Source organism: Bombus fervidus, chromosome 5 (assembly GCF_041682495.2).
Source record: "Bombus fervidus isolate BK054 chromosome 5, iyBomFerv1, whole genome shotgun sequence".
In the NCBI taxonomy this organism is placed as follows: domain Eukaryota; kingdom Metazoa; phylum Arthropoda; class Insecta; order Hymenoptera; family Apidae; genus Bombus; species Bombus fervidus.
This window is the reverse complement of record NC_091521.1, coordinates 7,302,964-7,322,514: the sequence shown is the minus strand read 5'-3', so window position 1 is coordinate 7,322,514 and position 19,551 is coordinate 7,302,964. Positions and strand designations below refer to the sequence as shown.

General features: G+C 40.6%; 1 protein-coding gene across 7 annotated transcripts in view; it reads left to right on the top strand.

The window, feature by feature from the left end:
• Cut (homeobox protein, cut) overlaps window positions 1–19,551 on the top strand; it is a 168,376-nt gene that overhangs the window by 128,570 nt on the left and 20,255 nt on the right. For all 7 annotated transcript variants that reach the window (XM_072004277.1, XM_072004278.1, XM_072004280.1 and 4 more), the window contains 2 exons: window positions 11,249–11,567; window positions 13,486–14,721. In XM_072004277.1, coding sequence (XP_071860378.1) covers window positions 11,249–11,567; window positions 13,486–14,721 — 1,555 coding nt within the window. The remainder of the gene's footprint in view (window positions 1–11,248; window positions 11,568–13,485; window positions 14,722–19,551) is intronic.

Sequence of the window (19,551 nt, the reverse complement as noted above, 5' to 3'; positions counted from 1 at the left end):
CATGGTTGGATAGAAGCTATATATTTGTCCGGCCACTTGTCCATAGAGAAATATTGAAACAAGAAAATGACCAGTTTCAATCGGAGGTTCTCTGTGAGTTAATTAATTTTTGTCGACACGAAGTAATTTCCACAATTATTCAAGAAAGAGCTTTATAAATTGATTGATCTTTTCCAGTGACAAATGGAGCTGCTTGTGTATGTTCTAATTATTCGTTCGTGTCGTTCCTTTCACAAATTTAATTTTGCTGAATATTATATACCGTGGACATATTTAGATTAATGGAAAATAGCTATCGATCTTTTTCGAGTAAAATAATATTTATATTATGTGTAGTATTAAATCATATATTAGGCTAAAAGAATCTAATTATAATTAACAACTCGTTAGCTCTTCTAACATCTAACAATATAAAGGTACTTAAAATGATAAATTTTTCAGATAAGTAAAATTGTTGAAAATAACATTCTATAGAATCGTAGAAAATTCAAAAAGGAAAAAAAACATCGAAATTATAAATTTTAGCAACAGATGGAAAGATTGGGAAACGAAGGTGCGAGGAGAAATCAAAGTTTCCGAGGTACGAAAGCAAGAATTAGGAAGAGAATCGAACAGAAGGATTAAAGAGGATTCAGCGAGAGAATCGAGCAGAAAATCACAGCACGAGGAAAGGAACCTCGAAGGAACATCGAGGAATCGAGGGTCACAGAAACAATGACAGAAGGAAAAAGAAACCGATGAGAAGGAGAATCTGAGTTTGAGAGCGAGAGAACAATCCTCTCTATACAAAGAGCAACGACAGAAATAAAATAGACAGCAACACTGAATACAGCGTAAAGAGAGACAGAGACAAGGACAGAGAAAGAAAGGGATACCATAAGAGAGCGAGAGAAAAGATAAACGAGAGAAAGACAAAAGGAGGGAGGGAGTACCACTGTACAGAAATGGTTTCGGCAAAGAGTGCCCTCGCTGGTGCTCGCTCGTAATAAGCATAAATCCTCGGAGGCTTATCTAGCGGCGCCCAGAAGAACGCTAAAATAAAATATCATACATTCTGCCTTCTACCCTTCGTGCCAAGCTATGTTACGACTACCACCCCCTTCCCTGAACCGTTCGTCTCCACCCTACTTTCGTTTCACCTTCCACGGTTCGCGGATAACGCTAATAAAATATTTTTACAACAAAATATTTCTTTCGTAAACACGTTCCTATGAGATCTCAAAAAGCTCCTGTGAGAAGAAGGGGAAAGAAAGAAAAGGAATCTATCTCATTTGTCAACGATCATGGAAGGAAGAAGGAAATGCTCAGGAAGATGAAGATAGCAGCGTTCGCTCTCGAATCTGGGTCAATTAAAACAAGTTTGAAAAAAGAGATCTCGCTTCTATCGTTCCGGTTTCGATCGCGTATCGAGGGAAGGCACCCGCGTTTGCCAATGAGTCAGAGGCTGCGTTTTACATAGAAAAAATTCGATAATCAAGTAAGCATCGAAATTGGAGAAAAAACGACAGTCGAACGTACGAATACGAGAGAGAGTCTTGTACCGCAGAAGGGAGGCGAGTGGAAAAAGGTGGACGGAGGTCAGGATGGATTTTTGTGCGCGTCGATGCAGCGCGAGATGTCGGCCAAAGGCACGTAGTCGGTGTAATGAGGCGAGATACATTCGCCCGGGGGGCGGCCCCGCCGGTGGTAGTAGCTGCCGGAGAAGCTCTGCCGACCGGTAGGAGGCACGGGGGGTAGTCGGAGGGAAAGGGTTGAGCTCGAAGCCCGATCAGTCATTAGACAAGTGGGTATTCACATATATCGAGTTGTAAAATCGATAGGGGTGTCCGTTAGCCGTGTATCCTGTAAGGAGACGTTGGTGGGGATGAGATGCGAGCAGATAGGGCGGCAGAGGGTGGTCGGGGGAGGGACACAAGCAGGGAAACGAAGCTCTTCGCCTCGACATCAGACGGACGAAGACAGAACGCAAACCCCTTTCCCTCTTCCCGCGCGCTTCCCCTTCGACCCCTTTTGTTGCTTCGCCATCCACCACCCCCTGCCACCGCACGTATCCAGTCCTTGCATATTAATCCTGCCCATAATTCCCACTTCCCAGTTTGGGCAACCCTTCGGCTCCGACTGCCTCGCTACCCCCCCGTTGAGAGAGCGAAAGGGAATCAGAATAAGCAAGGGAAAGAGGAACCGGTGCGGTGGTGGGCTGAGAAGGGAGGGAAAGGGATAGCCGCCTCCTATCGATTGGGCTTTCTTTCCAAGCCCGGCTTTTAATTGGCATTCTCCCGTGGCGAGAAAAGGAGAGAGCCTCCGGAGATCTCCTCTAACCCCACCGGAGAGATACGCGCCGCTGCGTTACCTTACGAGGAACGGCCAGCCCGCGATCTTTTCCGCGTGATGCGAAATATTCCACATCGCGATCCACCGACTCCTGTTTCCGGAGAGAACTCACGTATCTGTATAACAGAGAGTCAAGTTTGTGGAAGATATCGCTATCTTGGTGAATGTTTCGGTACTTCGATACTTTGGATTAGAACATTGATTTCTAACAAAGCGGAAGTTAGTTACCTACGACTCGTATAGCAGTTACAAAGAAAACTTGCAATCCTCTGTCAGGAAGTCAGACGTTCGATCTCCCAAAGGTAAACGTTCCTCGAAAACAAGAAAAGGAAAAGGGACGGAACGGTAGAAAGAATTCAGTTTTTCATCGCTTAAAAACCCTTATCATAGCCAAGTCGATATCAGTATCGAACAGGGAAAACAAAGAAGACTAGAGAGCGCGATCCCACGGCGCGTATAGTATCAAGCATCGGTCGAAACTCGCGTCATCCCCTCCTCCTCTGGAAGAAAGGAGATCCACGGCGGAAGCACGCGGGCTCCTGCGGCCATAACGATCCCCTCGCGGCGCATCATTGGTGGACAGGCAACGAAAATTAATACGCGAAGCAACCGGCCTCCTTGCGCACCCCCTGCGTGCCGTCGCGCACACGTACTCGTTTCCGCGGTCACGTGTGCGCACCCCCGCGGGCACATAAGTGCGAGGAGGGCTGCGGCCGTGTGCGTGAAGATTGATTATACCGCGGGAGAAAATGTGATCAATAGCTCGACAAACAAAGACCCCTCGGACGCCTGTGTATAATGCAAATAGCAAAAATCACGGAGCTGGGGCCGGCCGAGGCGCACAGAGGGTTGAAGGAGATGATCGACGGTCAAGAAACAATGGCAACGCGCGCCGGCTACTTGGAGCCACGCTCGACCCGACACCGTCCCCTTTTCTCAAACCCTCTCCCATCCCTGTTTTCACTCGCCTTCTCATCAACCGGTGCTTTCTCCGTCTATCGTTCGACTTCTCACCCTCGACGCCTTTGCTTCCATTTTAATTTGCATACGGCCGATCATGTCTTCCGGTCCGACTCACCTTCGTCCTGTTACCCCCGCCATGCTTCGCGTCCATCGATCAAGCCTCGCTTGTTTTTACCCCCCTTCTCGTAACATCACCCCTTCCACAAAACGGTTCTCGTGGTCACTGGCCGTGCCGTGCAACGCTGATGATGCCTCGTTGTGTCCCCTCTCGGACCAAGATCCCGTTAACGAGGATTGCTCCTTCTATCGATGACGTTGTTACAGTACGAAGGTTTCTTTGGCTGGAGGGTGAGGATCATACAGTCGCCGGAAGAAATAATGGGCGGACGGTCGTGACGTGACTACGTGGTATATTTTTTTAATTTTTTAGGATAGGGTTGGGTTACGAGAATATTTGGTGGTTTTATTTTGAAATAGTTTCTCTTTGATTTTTGAAAATGCAGCGCTAGAAATTGAGTATCGTAAGTTGCATTGTTAAATTTATAATACAAATGCATATGTGGTTCGGAATGTTTTGGATATTTGCGATATTTCTACATATTTTCTCTTTTCTTTGCTGTAAAATCTGTTTATCCTTAAAGAGTAGCTAAAATGAATTACAGCTTCCTATTTGTCAGTAGAAAGAAACATATACCCTTTGTAACCAACAAAATACAAGAAAACAAAAAGTGTTCCTCTAGAAAAAGACGAAAAGGATGGAAGAAAGGATTGATCTGTCAAAAAAACATTCGCGAGAAGGAGCGCAAGAGACACGAAAGGAGAGAGAAGGAGCAGAGAGTCCGACCAATGAATCACAACGATTACAATCTCCTCCTCTTTGATAAAAATAAGAGAAGAGAAGCTGCGGAAGGGTGAGAAACAGAAGGGGTGAGAAATCGCTGTTGTCATATCCTAATCTCTTTTCCTCCCTATGAAACTAGTTTCCCTATCCCTCGTCAAACCTGATTAACTCCTCATCTGTTCATTTAAAGTTCTTATGATTTCTTCGAATGATTCGTACGATTGGTCAGAATTTTCTCGAATTAACCAAAAGATGAATGCACGTTGGACCATAAGCTTTATTTCTCAAGCGAACACATCGAAGCTTTACGACGTCGGTCTACCCCCATCTTTGTTTCCTTTTTTCTCGGTTTTTCAAGCACGTCGAACGATACGATTCCGGATTTTATTCGCCTGGAACCGTATCACCAGCTTGGTGCTCGTATCTTTCATTACCGGCTGGTATATCGGCCAGACAGATTGAACGATCCAAAAGCGGGACAAAAAAAAATTTATGATCCCCGTGTCCGCGAAATATCCCTATTCAGCGGCGATGCCATAGGCCAACCTGAGATCTGGGGCAAGATCGAAATTCAATATGGAAGCGCAACTCGTGTTGGCCTGGCCAATCGAGTGTCCGCGTATTTTACGAACCACTCGGAGACATTAAATTTTACGAATTCGCGGACAGAACGAACTCTCTGGCACTCTCACAGTTGATGTTATCGATACTGGCTGGTTCTTGGGCAACCCGGTTTCAAACTGCTCGAATTAAGCTTCGCGATGGCTGGATAATCTACCAATTCCTTAGCAGCACGCCGGCTAATTGAATTTCTAGGGGTATATAAGGCATAGTAAATTTCTAGTAGCAGCGTTCGTTGGATTGAGTTTCTAGTAGCGTGACGATCCGGTCGAGTCTGCAGCCGACCCAGCCAATTGAGTATTTAACGGCGCCAAGTTGTTAGTAACGATTCACCGCTATTCACTTCTCACAGCGTGACAGTTCTACCGCGTTTTAAACCGAATGGCTGGTTCAATCGATTGTTCGAAGCTATTGTTGTTTGGTTAAAACTCCAACCTGTATAGTAGATCATTTTGTTTAATGAGCCGAATCATTTTCTAATGCGGAGAACGAAATTCAAAGATGAAATAAGGATGCTAATATAGAATTGTAGTAAATTAATTATTTAAAGTTAGTCGATCGATTATTCAAATATTATTTTCACGTGAACCATCAAAGGTATTTAGTATCTAGAGTTGTAAAAGTAAAAATATTTGTATTTAATTAAACAGCCAGAATTGTATTAATCCGAAGTTAATTTATTTATTTCTGAATTTTTTTATTTGTTGCTTAGTTCAATTTAATATTCTAAACAAAGACACAATTATTTACTATGAACTAGTTTATTAAAATCTTTAGTTCCACTATTGTAAAAACTGTTGTTTATGTGAACTATTGTTTCAAATATTATTACTACAATATTAATAGTATTACGTAATCACTTTGAAGCCTTACGATCTTAAATATTTTTTCTTCGACTATTCTCCTTCCTCGTTTTATTCTTCATTATCTTTGTTTTGTCCTCAAACGCGTAAAAGTCTCGCTAAAATTGTACAAATTTGGTCAACAAATGTCTCCGCTTTCCAGTATACCTGTACATTGTAAACCATAATGATATAATATATTATATAAATATATAAATCATTTACAATATTATTAAAATAACCCTTTCAATACACGTTGCATCGCGACTTCTTGTAGAATAACCCAACAATAATACATTTAAGAACTTTCCCACCAAACACAGCTTCCTCTCTTCTTTCACATTATCCGGATAAGAATTCTATTTCCGATTCCTGAGCAGGAGAAAAAAATTCGTCCGGTTGATTGTCGCATTCACGGAGATAAGTTCGACGATATCGACACGCTGTTAATTCCAGCTGTCCTTCCTCTCAGCTTTGCCCGCAAAGCGATAACCTGCCCCATTGCTAATGGCGGACATTATTACGAGCAACTTCGAGAACTTACCCCCACGCCTGCCCGCAACCCTCCCCACGTGTATAGAACATCGATGCGTAAGTACTTATCTCTAACCCGCGCCATCCCCATTCCACGTCGCCGTGTGATCGAAACGCAGGCTAAAGTAAACTTAAAGCTGTAGGCGTGTATATCGATTGCGGCTGAGGACAATTGACAGGTAGCTGCCCCTGATAAATAAACTAAAAGATAAGACTAACCAGTACTTTGTATCGAAGACCTTCGACCTCGTATAACCACCAGACACTAGAAGTTAGTTGGAGAAATTGTATGGTTAACTTTTAAAAAATATTCTTTACAGAAGAGGGCGATGCGACATACCGATTACGGCTTTTTAACCTTCATATATTACTTGAATTTAAGTATTTTCACTCTACTGCACTTTTTCATTTTTAACGTAATATTTTTGATCAACTTTTTGATTTCTTTAGTTGATGTTCCCAGAAAAAACACGATAAAATTGTTATTCTTGTTTCAATTTTATGTTAGTTTCTCTCAAAAGCATTAAAAATTCCTTTATTCGATGAGATAAGAGGGGTGACTGAGATATTAAAAGTTCCGCATATTTAGACACCGCGGTAGTTAGCTGTGTTTTTAAAATTAGTTTCTTTAAAATGCGATATTAAAAAGAAGATGTTTCAATTAATTTTTCATTTTCCATTTACTAAAAGCAATAATATGTTTATTATGTAAGTTACAATACAAATTGTGCAACTGAAAATCAAATTGCAACATTGTACAGGAATTCTATATGAAACATTGTTACTTCTATATTTTCTATATGAAACAAGTTACTTCAACAAGTTACACTAATTAACTAAAGAATCAATATCTATACTTGCTTGTGATAAAACTGATCTCAAGTGCACATTACATTTTCTTTACAAAATCATTGAAAAAGAAAATCAATTCTATTGTCTATATTTAATAAAAAAAAAAAACAATTTTTCTTAGTGGGTGAAAAAAGTTCATTCTAAAAAAGCTTCAACGTAAACAATCTAAAATTTTATCTTTATATATTTATAATTATTATATGCTATTTTCAACAGTCAATTACAATTAACCTAACCATATAGTGCTACAATTTTTCCCAAATCTCAGACCTACTATAATTACCATAACATTAAATAATGCAATTCCCAAACACAAATTCGCGTTCTCTCTTAATGCATCCGTTTCCACAATTATATTTCCTGCGTTAGAGGAACGAGGAAAGTACAGAGGAAGGAGGAAAGAGAAAGGGTGGCATGTTTGTTTGTTAAACACCATTGAAAACAAAAAAAAAGAGAGAGAAAAGGAAAGAGAAGGGTTGATAAAAAAGGAAGAACGACGCTTTTTTTTTAAATCCGCAGCTCATTCTATCGGCTAGACCTGTCGATGCATGCCGGAGGCGTGAATTCCGCGAAATTGAAGCTTTGCTCCTCAATTAACCCCCGGAAAAGGGATGATGCCTCACCGGGGAAAAACAATTGGTACGATCTCGTTCGCATCGCCCGTTGCACCGTGCAAAACGCATTCAGGTTTAAAATCGTCCCCCTCTCGCCTGCTGCCGGCTCTTTCCACCCCTGGCTACCCTTTGCACACCCTCGCAACAGATATTTTCGTCGAGCTATAGCCGGTCGCGTAACACGTGGATGGGTTCCGATTCGAAAGTTCCGAGCGCTCTCGCGATTCATCGCAATTGATCGCGTCACGACGTGATTGCCTACCCTTTCCCACCACCTTGGCTGTGCCATGCCTCGTGTTTGCCCCGTTCATCCCAAGAACTACCCTCGTTGACATCCACCTTGGCAAGAAATAAAAAATGTTGCGATAATTAAAGATCACAGGGGAGAAACATGATAAGTACATTTCTTCTTGGTTTTCTGATTTTAATGTCACTTTTTTATTAAACAAAGGAAAAGTAAATTAAAAAAGTTAATAATCGAAAATCAGAACAACTGAACATGACAGGTTTAAAGATGCAAGTCTTTCAAAAATAGCTGTTAGGCTGACGAAGTTTCATAGTTACAGATATAAATTATTAAACTTAGTTATTTGTTAATTTTATTATTAGGATAGTATACAATATTTTAATATATTTAATATTGTTTTTAATTTTACTTTAACATAACTGAATTTTATCGTGTTCGATATCATCGAAGACGCGATGTGAAATTAGTGATATCGATATTCGCATGGATCTTTATGTAATTGCTGTTTTTATAACTGATGTGTTAGCATTTCTAAATTTTGCCACGATGTGAGTTCTTCGCTTTGTGGTTCAAGTTTCGATAGTGTTCGCAAAAATTCACGATTCTCAAATTTCATGTTTTCCATCGTCGACCCTGTCCAGAGTCCAGACACAATAATGATGATTCCTGATAAACTTCGATAAATAGCAAGATTAACATATTGTGAAACATAAACGTGTCTCCATTTGTTCTCTACGCAGTTGCCTAATATCTCACGACGCAGTTTTAAATTGGTAGTATGTTGATCTGTAACGTGATGTTTGGTGACATTACAAATACTGAAAATTTTCAATAATTTTCTTTCGGGAAGATGACACACACATACACTCACACGAAAGCATGATAATAAAAGAGGACATTCCATGACGATAGATTAGTCGATGACAGCCATCATAAATTATTAGTGACGTAGGATCAATAGATAATGGAGAACAATTATTACTACAACGATTCTAACATTCTAATTATTTATTTTTATTACAACGATTCTAATATTATAACATTACGACGCTTCTAATATTTCAATATAAATTCATCATGCTTTCTTAATTATGCATTCACGATAAGCATTTCTCTGGTGCTTTCAGAATATTCAAACTTCGTAATCGTCTGCTAATATTCTTCTCTCAATTTCATCAAATATTCTATCCTCCTCTTTTCATTTCTTTCTTGTTTTGTTTAAATCTACTGCATTTTAATCGTTGTTTTAATCTCCTTTTTTTTTTTAGCCAATGTGTGTCTCTAAGCCTGTCCCCTGGTTCTTGCTCCCTTTTCCTCTCTCTCTTTCCCTTTGTTTCTCCACCTGATCTGCTATTCATTCTCCTTTTTGCCTGTTTGCCCCTGTCTCTCTCTCCACACCATTCTTTTTCTTCATCTCCCCTTCTCGTTGCACCCTTTCTTCCTGATCGCATTTTCCAACACGTATTCATTGTACCTATTCATACGGAGCCGAATGAAACAGCTAGATGGGACTCGAATTCTCATGCAATTGATTACTTTCCAAGGGGGCGGAATAATAATACTTTCGTTATTGATGCGCGACTCGACTACCCCGCTAGATGTCCGTATTATTCTACAATTACGGAATAAATTCTCATAGACGGCGATGTTTTATCCGACTAATCGATACCACAACCTTCGTACGATATATCTTTTTGCAAAATTCCTGTTACATCAACTCAATTGTATATGAACATACAAAATATTCACGATTACTCATAACACGATTCCTTTAACGTAACGCGAGACGATGGCCCATTAGTCGAAGAAGATTACTTAACTTAGATTAGCAATTTAACGTTTTGAGATTTCTATTTTCAAGACTAGCAGTTTATTTTTTATGAACTTTTATTCTTTTTTTCATTAGACACAAAAATAAATTATGTCGCATTTACACTACCATCGATAAAAAATAAACACCGCCATTGATTTAATTAAGATTGTTTATTAATTTTCAAGCCGGTGATTATAAACAATTGTGGTTAAAGAGTGATTTGATTGATAAGTTAATGGTTCAGAATAGGCGACAGAATGGAAGCTTTCGTTAGGCAAAGCTTAATTCGTTAAAAAAGCAACGCGTTACAACGCAAGGTAAAAAGTAACCCAAACTTTCAATTCCATACAATATGAAATATAACAAATAAAAAAAATAAAATATAAATTAAATATACTGATTTCTTTGGAAAGTGACACGACACGGAAAAGCTAGACGATTTAGGCGTAATTTAATCCAACAATAATTACATTGAGACTCGGCGAGATTTAAAGTTCCTGTTCGGTAAGCGGCCGATATCGATTCGGTACAATCGATTCGATAAAATTAATAAAGAGCTCCTGCTAAGCTTCTTACTCGCTGATAAACGGCCCCCGAAGCGGACCGTACTGATTCAAGGGGTAGAAAGGAGCGGCTGGGCTGGATTCCGTGAATGTGATTCTATATTTGTATCGATGGTAATGTAATTACGTTCATGTTCGCTTCATGACAACTGGGAACAGGTATACCGATTGGCGAGCACCGCTGGGCGAGCCAGTAATACTAGTAACGCGATACGATGATACTTTATACAATTAACCACGATACGAGTCTCCCATTTTATCGACACACCCGCAAATTAATTAATAAATTCGTTAAACTTTCTACTGACAATCGGTAATTTTTATTTTAGAAGATTTTTATAGATAATTTCTTGTTTATTTAATTTATAGTGGTTGTTAAAGTAGAAATGCGACAATAGGTTTCATCTAAGGGTTCTCTAGATTTTTGTAGAATAAAAGACACTTATGTTTCTTTTCTTTGTATACCGTCAAGGAAAAGAAATCATAAATGAATAATATAGATGAGGCACACTGCTTTGACGAAAGTAGGACATTTTTTACATATTCAAAGCAAATACCTATGTCTCGTTGATTTACTACTAAACAAATGAATAACGCTCATTGTCTTTCGCGGGTTATATTTCGTAGTATTTTAGTAAGTAACAAAGAAATCTGATTTAACAATCTCTTTCACAAATTAAAGTAAACGTCAAGAAACCGAATAGAAGATAAAGTTCGTTATCAAAAATTTTATATTCACCTTTTCTACTAAACAAAATAGGCGCGCTATAGACACATTGTTAACTAACAAGTAGTACAAGACAACTGATATGAAATATCAGTCATTGCGAATTTATATCAGATCATACCCTAATATTGGTATTATTTTTTGACTATGTCATTGTATCATAAAGATGTACATTTTTAATATTGTAACATATACTGTAATCATATTCCATTGGAAGAAGAAAATTCGATTCTTAATTCACTAGAGACGATAATCGATTCAAAGAAGAATCTCATCAACGAAACAAACGTTTGCTTTCAGATCAGTCAGCTGGTCGAGGAAGTGTCCAGGTTACAGCAGAGCCTGCAGCGTCTTCAAGAGACGAGCGCACAGGCGACGGCGCGGCTCGAGGAAGAACTCGAGGCGCGCAGACAGCACATCAACAGACTAGAGAGCAAACTAGAACGACAGAGAGACTATGACGACCTAAAACGCGAGATAAACGCACTAAGGTCGGTCGATCTCTCACAGATACCAACCGGTGAACCTGGCAAGAGCTTGGAGCACCTTCTAATGGAACGCTCGAAGGCGCTTCAGCAAACCGAGAGCTTGAAGCCATCCAATACTCCGGACGCGCTCGGTAAGTCCAACCATCGATCACATTCCCAAAATCGTTACTTCGTATACATAACATTCAGGAATCCATCGACTCGCTTCTCTTTTTTTTTTTTTTTTTTTGTACTTGAAATATCACCAACGTTAGGTTAATCTTCATAAAAGTTTGGCAAAAGATTTGAAACGATTGTTTGAAAGAAAACTTATCGCGTCTGCTTTAGATCAGGAATTTTTAGAGACACTTGTTCTAACATCTGCAAAGATTCTGATTGCACAGAATCTAGATTTCATGTTCTAGCGATATATAAATGCGGTCACATGCGTGTGCAGCATTACATATCCGAGATAACTGAGAATAGTTGAGAAAATCATTCTATGTATAATAGTATCACTGCTACTAATTCCTGTGCTAAAGTGTTCTGGTCTTCGATTCTCCGACTCTCTCTCTCTTCGAGGCTACGTCGAAGGGCTCAGTATCGTGTATAACAGTACAAAAAGGACACGAGTCACGCAACGCGGACGCTTCTATAAAGAACGAGGGATGACTGAAGGAGCTTACCGAGAGAAAAGGAACAACAAAATAACTCTTGCTTGCCATTGTGTTCGCACTTCTTTTTTAACTCTTTTCATCTCTATCCATCCTCCTCTAATCTCTCTCTTATTTCTCCTATTTAACTTATTTCTCTCTTACCCCTACAATGTTCCATTATCATAGCTCTGTTTTATCACTTTTTCTCTATTTACTTTCTCTGTCGCTACCGTGCTTCCGTCTTTTTCTTCGTATCTCTATTTCCTATATCCTTTTCTTTCCTTACACTGTTATATCTCTGTATCTTCTTTTTTCTTCGAAACGCTGTCTCTTTCGTTCTCAAGCCTATTTTCTCCGGGATATCCTCTACCGCTTAGATTGCACATTTTTCGAGCTACTCTCTCGCTGTGGTGCGTGAATCAACGCGCCGTTGTAGATGGTACTAACGTAATCGTCGATACCAGCACGATATTACATACATGTATATTCTCCATAAATGAATCCGCGATCCTTACCAAAACACCATCGGACATTTCCGATTCATCCAACCTCAAGTCCAGCTTACATACGTCAACCGGAGACCTAGCCCCCAAACCACGAGCATCTGCACGCTGGGAAACGTAAACCTCGTACACGCAAATTTCTGGACGGTACATGCGTTCGGGATACGATATCTGCCCGGATCAAAGCATTGTTCCGCGAATCAAACTTTATTATACCGAGTCGATCGGGAACGAACAAAGAACGACAGAGCGAGAGAGAAGCCGCGCGAACGTGCCAGAGAGGGATACACGACTGCTTCGTTTTCGGCTTCCTCACGACGCGTTACCACCCACTCCAATCTCTCGCGACTTTTTCGAAATCCCTTGAATAGGAACAAGTTTTTTCTTTCCTTCGGCGAAAAGTAAAAAAGAGAAACGTTTAGAAGTAGAAATGTTTCTTCGTTGATTGCGAGAAAGCTCGAGAAAGTACAGTCGCAAGATAAGAGAAGATAAGATTTCTTTTGACGATAATAGTAATAGAAAATGGAATGTAAGAATTAAGAGGGATAAGTAAAATCCAATTTTCACTGACACGCGACACTTTTCCTCTCGTTGGGCCACGTTGTTCCTCGTTTGTATGCGTACGTGGACCACGCGACGAAGCGTCGAAAAAGAGAGTCTCGGTCCGTCGTCTATCGTCCAGGAAGCTACCGAAGAACTTAGAATGACCAGTTTGTTACAACAGACGACGCGAGAAAAGAGAAAGAAATGACCGGTGATATCAGAGTTTGTGATCTTCGAGTTAAATGACGAGTTCGAGTAAGAAATTTCGAGTCCGGTATTCGCGGAACCGTCCTAAGCTTGACTGTCACATCTAGGTTGCGTGTGTGAGCTCGTGTTGACGCGGCCCCTTGTGTTTTTGGTGGTTGCAGGTGGACTATCGTCACCCCTGCAGCGCGCCTCAACCGCCTCACCCCACGGGGTCGGAGGTGTGCCGCCTTCGTCCCACGTGTCCTCCCAGCAACCACCGCCACCGCCCCCAGCAGCAGTCTCCCTACCTCCGCGTTCCACTCCAACACCATCTTCGGCCACCTCGACGACATCCAGCCTCCTCTTCCCACCTCCTCTGCAAAACGTCGAGACCTTCGGCTCCTTCCTCGGCGAAGAGATCGTCGCCAACTGGAGGCGGACGTTGGAGAGGTCCATCATGAACCAACAGCAGCAGCAACAGCAACAGCAACAACAACAACATCAACAACAGCAGCAGCAACAACAGACGACTTCGTTAAGTCAATTGTCGCAACAGCAGCAGCAACAGTTACAGCAAGCTCAACCACTGATCGGTTTACACCCACCAACCACTAGCAGTAGTCTAAATCATCTTCCATCGCCAACGGATCCATCATCCAGCTCCAACACGCCAGCCAAGTCGAACACCCCGTTAGGAACCACTCCATTGAGTTGCCTTGACGCCGAGAAGGCACCGACCCCGGTGTCCGGACACGAAACACCCGCGCCACCTACCCCATCTTCTACCACCGCGTTGACATCACCGCCGAGCTTTCAACCGCCGACGTCGATGGTCGAGACAACCACCTCCTCCGCTTCCGTGAACGGTGGAAGCGTGACACCCGCCGTTTCAACGGCACCACCACCTAAGAGCCCAGCAGACCAGGAATCCTGCCACAATAACAACAACAGCCATCATCTAGCGAACAACAACATCGGAGGTCTGAGTGTGCTGGACACACTGAAGAGCCCGTTTCGGTTCGACGACAGGACGCATCCGTTTCGATTCAGCGACGAATTCGGTGCTGCTGGAATGGCTGGAAGATTGGGTGAATCGCTCATCCCAAAGGGCGACCCTATGGAGGCTAGGCTACAAGAGATGCTACGGTACAACATGGACAAGTACGCCTCACAGAATCTAGACACGCTGCACATAGCCAGGAGGGTCAGGGAGCTGCTGTCGATACACAACATCGGTCAAAGGCTGTTTGCCAAGTATGTGCTCGGCCTCAGCCAAGGAACCGTCAGCGAGTTGCTAAGCAAACCGAAGCCTTGGGACAAGTTGACGGAAAAAGGTCGCGATAGCTACAGGAAGATGCACGGCTGGGCGTGCGACGAAAACGCTGTAATGCTGCTTAAATCTCTGATACCCAAGAAAGGTGAGTACCTGTGAACTGTACGACAGCTCTGTCTCTCCCCAGTTTTCCCCGTTTTTGTTGTTTTCTCTGGACACGTATATGTGTACAATATGTACGCATACTTCTATCAAACGGTGAAGATCAGACATCTGCCAGAAGACAGGATTGTTAGAGGTTACGTGTTTCGTGCTCCTAATTCCAGGCTTTGGATAAAGATACATTATACGTGTTATACATGTGGTGTACACGCTTCTGGTAACATGGCTGATCAGATCTTCGATCAAAGAATCCCGGAAGTCGTAGAAACAGGCTACAGATGTCGGATCGCCTGTCACATCAGAGAATACGAGTAATTGCTTCCGTTTGTTCTTTGATTGTTGGGAACGGTGATCATCAACAAGTTTGGCGACACAATGGAAGAAGATGTGTATGAATTGCTTTATGTATTATCGCGAGATAAAGATAGTTCAAAATGGCTTAACCTGTTGATGATTTCACCAGTGATCTATAAATGGCTCGTTCCAGCTTCGCCGCTGACAATTGAACGTTTGACTCCTACGAAATCTTTTCTGCCTCGCACTGCCAATAATCTGTTCTGCCGAACCACTAACCATCAAACTGTCAGTTAACTATTTTTATTTCGGCTGTCTAATACGGGTGTTAATGGTATCTCTACTTGGTCTAACTTCACCGTGGAATAAGGACACGTATAACCCTTGAACCGGAGGTCGCATCCCCCTCGATGAAAGATAGAGAAACAATTGTCGCGGTAGCACATGCGTTGGTGACGTCGTGAGCTTTCACTCCTCGTTTCAAGAAACTCTGCAGATAAAATAAATAATCAGTTACAATTTTGTCGTGTTTTCATATTCACTATCGTTCATAAGCATTTATAATAAATACTTCCACATTATTGCGAATATATGAAAATATACTTCGAATGAAACTCTTTGATATAATAATTTTGATCTTTGATTTTATATCAGGTAAATCATATTGGCCCTTTAGTTTATGATATTTTAATAGGTATTTAAATAATCCTCAGCTCTTCGTTGCTATAACACAAAATATTTAAAAATATTGAAACATTGTACGTAGTTCATATTTGATGACTCTTATTGAAGAATCGAAGCTAAAGCTAGCGTTAAAATTAAACTGCGAAACCATAAAGCTACATAAACTTTCTAATCAAATCGTGCCAAGTGTCCAAAACTTGTCTATGACGTATCTACGTGGATCATGACCTTTCATCGAGTTTAAGAGATAATGTTAAAAATAACGCTATATATTTATGTGATTGCCGAATTCGATAAAGGGTACGAATATAGGCCAGGTATTTTTATTCAGGAAGATTACTTAAAATAGTCAACAGGGAGGTATCTTAAGATATTTACAGGTATTCGAAGCGTCTCGGCGTTATAGGGTACTGCGCAACAGGCTGTTTCGCCTCTACGGAGGACCACGTGCTGAAATTGCACTGCAATAGGCATTTCTCAGCCAAATATTGCACAACTATAATAATAAAATATCAGTGTTGAGAGTGATAGAACCTTTTACAATCGAACGAAAATGTTTTTCATGATATTACAATACGAAGGTTAACATATTACGTAAAACACTTTCGAACGTCTTCGCTTATCACTATTTTATCACGGTTTACAAATTGAAGAAGGTTACGTAAGTAAAAATAATTATCTACTGATTTGAGAATTATTTCATTCATATTTACGACTCTACGCTATAATTAAAAGTTGCTCAGACCATTCGCATATTCTTCTGAAAATCTTTATCGCGGATCTTACTATATAATTCTATGAACAAATTTAATTTCAATTATGATTGATTATCTATATTACCTATCAAAGATAAAATAAAATACTCAAACTAATGCCCACACGAATAATTCTAACTTATTGCGATTTAGAACTATTTCACTATCAAAATCAATTTCACAAACTGATCACCTTATGACGCAATTAATTCCATAGAACCACTTGAAAAGATCAATTGTACGCTATTAGGCGACGGTCTTACTTTGTTCGACAAAGGTTGATGGCATAACACCTAAGGATGACAGGTGTTACGCAAAACAGTTGGAAGATGACGTTCGATTTCGTCTTTAATAGTCTTAATTCAATTATACAGCCAGTTGACGCACCATGCTTCCCTATCGATTGTTCGCTGCGTTTGGCAGCCATATTGTTTAGACTAATAGCTCTTGGGAGTAGGAAACTGGGGATGACTTCTAGGCAAGGGTGCAATACATAAAGGGCTCCAGGAGAGAAAGGAGAATGAGAGAGGGGAACGAATAGAAACAGGATCCAAGAGAGAGGATAGACGTTCTAGGTACCGCTGCATTTATCGCAAAAGGTAATTTACACTTTCGCCAGATTACCGAGGGATCGCAGAATCGCTGTGGAACGCATTCTCCTCGCGTTTCGATCCGATCCAACCTACTAATTGCTCGCTATCGAGACAAAACGATAAACTGTCTCACGTGTTTCCACGATCAGATCGAAGATTTTGAAAATGGACTAATAATTTCTAGTAATTAAGGCTATAAAGATAACAAGGTCTGAATGTATTAGCGTATTTTAGCAGCAACGTATGTGTCGATATAAGCTATTGTAATAATAGAGAAAGAGATCCAACTGAATATTATTGCCCTAACACTATCGTATGCTACTGTAGGATGTAATATATGTTCTATATAGATACCAGAATTAAATTTTCATTATTCTCCATTTTTAAAACATCTGGTTTTACACCGCTTCAACGATTGCAAATAATTATTGCTGAATCCCATAAAATAAATCTATAGGTATACTTCAAATATCTTGCCCTTTGTTAGGTCATTCGATAAGTTTCATCGTTTGTTCGTTAAAAAGTGCCCATTCTTTTCCTCGCTCTTCTCAACCTTTTTGATGGACTAAGTTAATCTCGTTAACACAATAAACAATTAAAAATCGTCGTGCGTTTAACGCACGTAGAGAACGACGCATCATTAGAAACCGGAAACAAGAAAACGGCAGAATTCCTGAAACTTAAAGTATCATCGCAATTTTCCACTCAACGTCCTAAGAATATTTGTAATGCACATTACACAAAAGTATTTTCCAACAAACTCACCGTCTCCCCAACCTTTTTTTCGAAGCTCCATCGTACGAGAATTAAAAAAAAATCCTCGCGTTTACCAAAAACAGTTTATCTTCTAAAAGTGTCAATATGGATGAAAAATTCGCCACGCGATCTCGTATTAGGATGTTCCTTCCAGCCGTATTACACGCGTCGGAGCGATTCTTCATATTTTTCCATGAACCAGCGTCGAAAACCGCGAAACGTCCATCTGTCGGCGCGAAAACAATGCAAACATTCATTACGACGGTGGTGCACGCGCGTCGAAATCCGTGTTCCGTCATAAAACATTCGCGTTTCGCCGGTGCCCGGTGACATGAATCACTTCGGGATACATGGTCCCTTGTTTTTTATCGTTACAAGGTCACGTTCGTCGAACCACTGTTCGTCTCACTTATTAAACCATATCCTCCTCTCCCGTAACTCCGTCGGTCACCTATCATTCGGCCATGTCGATCGGTTCTCCCCTTTGTTTTTTGTAAATATTATTTAATACCGATGGCTGCGCGCAGAGGATGTACGGTTGCCATAATGGGGTATCCGCGTCCGACGCGCGAAATATCAAACGACCGCGTATAAAATATACGGTAACCACGGATAAATGCACGGCCGGACGAGGTTCCAGCAGGAGGAAAGGGAAAAAGGTCGACGCAGACGTCGTGCATCAATGGATTGTCGGTTTCCGTCGAATCGCCGACAACGATAATCATGTGCATCGCACAACAAAAAAAAAAAAAAAAAAAAGAAATACCAGGAAAGAAGGAAAAGGGAAAGAGGATCATGCGGAAGGGTGAAGGGAAGAGGGAGGGGTGAAACGATGCGACAAAAATGGGGACTCGTAGAACGACTATGTGCTGTCTGCAAAATTGCGGCTACAAGCGAGAAGCTTTGTAACGTGTAACATAGGTACCTTGAATTTCCGAAGTGGTATTAGTATTAATCGGAGAAAGGATGATAGTTGATGTTTTGTTGCTTGAAACTAGAAAAATGAAATCTTCCGCAGAATCTTTTCATGAGTTATTCTTCCATTATTTGAGGTTGAATTTATGGTTGGTTTTTAAATATTCGGTCAAATGTTGTGGGGCTAGTGAATAGAAAAAGTCTATCATAACAAAATTGTTGAGAGGAAATTGTAAAAATATTAGACGTTTCGTTTCCATTGAAATAATGAAATAAAGGAGATTTGTCGTAGAAATAGGAAAAAGAATTATTGTAAATGTCTTTTAAAGTGAATTTGAGCTATAGAAATCGAGAACTTAAGATAAATGGACAAACGGTCTATTTTTATTTTATAATATTTTCATAAATATTCATTTAACCGAGGATGAATATAGACATTCGTTAATAAAAGAATGATTAACAAACGTGCCAGGTTTTATCGATGTTATATTGTAATTACCATCGATATTATGTGATAAGTGGCATCGATATTGAACAAACGTAACGTCATCGTTGCTTCGACGGACATTTTAATCGCTAATTATTGCACCAACTTCTTGTTCGCGGTTGCAGCGAGCTCTTTGTGCTACGGACGGACGAGTCGTCGGCTATTTCTCAATTCAATAAACGTACCTGCGGCATTGTTCGAAACTTCCATAATCGGTGGTGATTTATGGGCAAAAATCGATGCCTTTATTTCGATTTGAAAAGACGATACTTAAAAGCAATAAATAAGTTCTTGATGGATTTAAAGCAAGGCCTGATACAAAGAATATT